Source organism: Olea europaea, chromosome 2 (assembly GCF_002742605.1).
Source record: "Olea europaea var. sylvestris chromosome 2, O_europaea_v1, whole genome shotgun sequence".
In the NCBI taxonomy this organism is placed as follows: Eukaryota; Viridiplantae; Streptophyta; class Magnoliopsida; order Lamiales; family Oleaceae; genus Olea; species Olea europaea.
In genome coordinates this window covers 2,014,835-2,018,818 of record NC_036238.1, presented here as the reverse complement: position 1 = coordinate 2,018,818, position 3,984 = coordinate 2,014,835, and the positions used below count along the sequence as shown (strand labels likewise).

Sequence of the window (3,984 nt, the reverse complement as noted above, 5' to 3'; positions counted from 1 at the left end):
TAGATATATAAAAAGTTAAATATGTATTCAAGTGCTGTATTTCTCAAAAAGTAAGGACACTAGTTGCAATTCCCTAATACAGAGCGTATAGTTTCAAAATACAAAAATTTCAAAAAGTCAGGCGCACTGCGCGCTTTCTGCAACTGTAAACGACGTCGGAACGGTACTATGTCCAGACGTACGACGTCGTCGAGAAAAACCTCCTCATCTCATCTGGTAATTAGAAGTCATGAATAAGGGTAATTTGGTCAAGCAGATACTCCTTTAACAACGAACCCAGCTACAGCTCCTAGAATTCCCGTGAACAACCATGGGAGAATCCGAGGTAATTGCGAGAAATTATCGAATTAACCCGAATTTTTCAAAACATCTCTTGTTTAAGTTGAATTTCTTTGTGCAGGAACTGGAGGGCTTGAAGCGGGCATACTGTAATTAGAAGTCATGAATAAGGGTAATTTGGTCAAGCAGATACTCCTTTAACAACGAACCCAGCTACAGCTCCTAGAATTCCCCTCATCCTCGATCATCCGTGAACAACCATGGGAGAATCCGAGGTAATTGCGAGAAATTATCGAATTAACCCGAATTTTTCAAAACATCTCTTGTTTAAGTTGAATTTCTTTGTGCAGGAACTGGAGGGCTTGAAGCGGGCATACGCGGAAATGATACTGAACACAGCAAAAGAGGCGGCAGCGCGCGTAATGGCATCGGAAATCAAAGCTCGGAATTTTGAGCTGGATTTGATTTCATCTAAAGAGGAAGCTACTCGAATTCTTCTCCGCTTGAAACATATGATGGATGCCAAGGTAACGTTAAAACCCGGATAGGATATAATGACTTGGGCTCATCGTCTCACAAGTAAATATGGCGTCAGAGCTCATAAAGATTTGGAACAGTCAGATTCTAAATTTGGGGTTCTCCAATGACTTGCTATTTTGAGGGCTTGTTAAGAACGTGCAATTTAATTTATCTAGAGTACAGATGAGTAGTTGGATTCTAAAATTGGTATTCTCAAGTGGATGTACCATTTCTCTTGCTCGTTAAAGGCTAAAATATCTAGTTTCTTACATATAAACACAGGAAAAGGGACTGTAGTGTTTGACATTTTAAAGATAAAACTGCAAGACTTGATGTAGTAAAGCATAATTTATTTTTTAATGTGTAATTGCTTATTGTTTTGCTCGATTCTTTTTTGATTTAGCAGGGTTAGTTATACTAATCATAAGTTGACTTGAATTTATAATCGGAGGATTTTTTTTTTTTTTTTTAAGGGATTTGATCGATTATTTGTTTATGCCAGTTGAGCTAGATAGACTGAGAATTCCATAGTTGTCATCATGCTAATTGTTTATATAGTTTCAATGAAGATTAAAGCTGCAATTTTCCTGGTCTGATGATAATGTAAACAATGAATTCGATGAAGGACTACTACATCTAGTGCTGTTAATTTCATACTTCTGGAGCACGGATTTGTGGGACCTCGTAATTGGTATTTGAAAGAGTAATATCATTTGTTCTTTTTTCCCCCGAGAAAGGATTCAGAAGTCTTTCATTTGGCCTCAAATGAAAGTTTTTCGGTTTCTAATGTTAAGATTTCAGTAACAGCTATTCTTTAACCACTAACATTATACTCTACGTCTTTGACGGCCACTTGTATGAGTAATTATTTCTCTAAATTCCTAATTCTACCCTAAGGAAACATGCTGAAATTGTTTCACCCTGAAGATTGTTTGATACAGAAGTAATCAACTTGGCATTTGTTACAGACCACTGAAGCAGAGATCACATCTTTGAATCTGCAAAGAAGAATTGATGAGCTTGAATCTCAGCTTAATGAAGCAGAAGGGATTATACTAGACCTCAGAGATGAGCTGAACCAGCTAGAGGAGGAATTAGTTGGGGCAAAGAACAAGAATGTGCATCTTTTGAGAGTGAATGATGTTAAAAGACCAGATTTGGATGTGATTACTCTGGAGAACGAATTATGTGGTTCAATGAAACAAAATGCAAAGTGGAATTCTGAGCGTGATATTTGTTGTGTGGACAACCCAGTTTTGTCTTCGATAATTACAAGTAGCAAGGAGCCTGAGCTGTGTGGGAATGGTTGTTCGCAGAGAATTCGTGCAATCGAGACTATATTAGTAGATGAGAAATTGCCTAGCATAGATGATTCTCATTCTCCCTTAAACAGTGAAATGGCAGGGGCAGGTGTGGAGTTAACTATTCCCTCTTCAAAAATTGAGAAATTGGAATTGATGCAAAATTTAAGGATTAGTGCTAAACATCAGTCCCTGAAATCCTGCAAATTGCGAAGAAGAAGAAGAAAGCAAACTGGCAAAGCCAAAGCAAAATCATGCAAGAATAGCCGTCGGCCATATCTAAAGCCGCATCAAACATGTTCGGCAATTTCTCATTGCAGAAGCTTTTCACGTGTTGGTAATGATTTCAGTCTTGCTTCAACCATCAATGATAATATAAACACCATTGCAAATTCTTGTGGGTTGGAAGAAAAAGTTAACTTTGACAATAATCAAGTTGTTTCTGTTGTCCGTAGAAGTCTTAGAAAAAGAAAGCCCAAGTACTGGGGTGATGTTGTTTCCTCGTGCAGGTCAATTCACTCTCATCGGTTAAAAAAACCTCATCCTGATCTCTCCTCTTCTATGTCGAACAAAGTTGAGTGCAGTTTGAAATCTGGCAACAATCAGTTGAAAGCAGAAGACAAAACCAAGAACAATCAGTGTGACCATGGAACAGTGTTCCTGAATAGTGAATCTAGCTGCCCTGAGAATCAACCAGAGAATGAAAAGGAGTTGATGGATGTATTGGTGAAGTTGGATGAGCAGGCTGCACAGCTTGACTTGGATAGCTTTAGTCAAATTAATTGCAACCTCACAGGTGGCAAAATTTCTGGAAAGAATAACATTCGTCAAGCAGACAGCGAAAGGCATTTTAAATACACATTCAGCAGGAAGAGAAAAATGGAATCCTCGATCAAATGTATGGAAAATTCTTCTTTTGGAGAAAATTATTTGAAAAAGAGGCTTCAAGAGAGAGACAGTACACCTTCAGGATTTCAGAATTCTACCTTGATGAATAAATCATCTACGAACAGCAGGCGAGTGCTCCAGGTTGCTCGTCAGGTTAGCAATAATTTTTACATGATTCTGTCTCTATTATTGTTGTAAGTCATGAAATTCGACCAATCATCTGTGCATTATCTGATGTGGTGCATGTCTTTGAATGAGTATAATAATAAGATAGAAATCCTTACGTTCAGGTTCGTCTGACTGTAGAGCACATTTGTTGGGTCGTATTTATGCTAAAGATTTTACAGAATTATGCATCAATATCTCTTGTTACTTCCAAATTGTGTTATCTGAGTGCTTTAGATTTCTCTTCAACTCTCTTTTCTCCATCATGCAGCTGATTTCTTTGTCCGGAAAGCATCAACGAGAGTACAGTTTACTCTAGCTGATGTGATCTGAAATGGGGACACTGGATAATACCAACAGATGTCGAAGATGTTCCTGGACTTCTAATACTAGCTGAATCGTGAGTAAGATTATCGTGAGACAGTGTCAAAATTTCGATATCAGTTTTCGATTTCGAAATTTTCTATTTGTTCTTTGACAAAGTTGGCCGATTTTTATTATTTATTTCACTTTTATATTTCTTGCCATTTGCCCCTTGTGTTCGATATACATGTGCATGGGACAAATCCTAATACTACTTGCACCTCAACAAATTAAGTAACTAAACGGATAATTCCCAATACATGCATGTATGTTGGAGAAAGAGTAATGCTATTCATTTATAGTTTAGATGATTTAAAAATGCATTTAAACTTTATTGGATAATGGGCAGTGATTTCATTGAGACATAAACTAATATACACATAAGTTCTAAATAAATTATTAGATACTAAGGTCCATTTTTTATTTATTAATTTATTTATTTTTTTTTGGTGGGTGAATGAGGAGTTGG

The 3,984-nt window shown here is 37.0% G+C and overlaps 1 protein-coding gene across 2 annotated transcripts; it reads left to right on the top strand.

Moving 5' to 3' along the window:
• The first annotated feature begins 297 nt into the window (after positions 1 to 297).
• On the top strand, positions 298 to 3,679 carry LOC111408603. 2 transcript variants are annotated; one of them, XM_023038354.1, is made up of 4 exons: positions 298 to 325; positions 630 to 806; positions 1,767 to 3,140; positions 3,424 to 3,679. In XM_023038354.1, the coding sequence occupies exons 1-4, from the start codon at positions 311 to 313 to the stop codon at positions 3,469 to 3,471; spliced, it is 1,614 nt and encodes a 537-aa protein (XP_022894122.1). In that variant the 5' UTR covers positions 298 to 310; the 3' UTR covers positions 3,472 to 3,679. The 2 variants fall into 2 exon arrangements, with proteins under 2 accessions (XP_022894122.1, XP_022894116.1); XM_023038348.1 differs by lacking the exon at positions 298 to 325 and adding an exon at positions 458 to 554.
• The last annotated feature ends 305 nt before the right edge of the window (positions 3,680 to 3,984 follow it).

Coding starts and splice junctions, on each gene's coding strand:
- LOC111408603 (XM_023038354.1), top strand. Junction 807..1,766: donor AACATATGATGGATGCCAAG/GTAACGTTAAAA, acceptor CATTTGTTACAG/ACCACTGAAGCAGAGATCAC. Junction 3,141..3,423: donor TGCTCCAGGTTGCTCGTCAG/GTTAGCAATAAT, acceptor TCCATCATGCAG/CTGATTTCTTTGTCCGGAAA.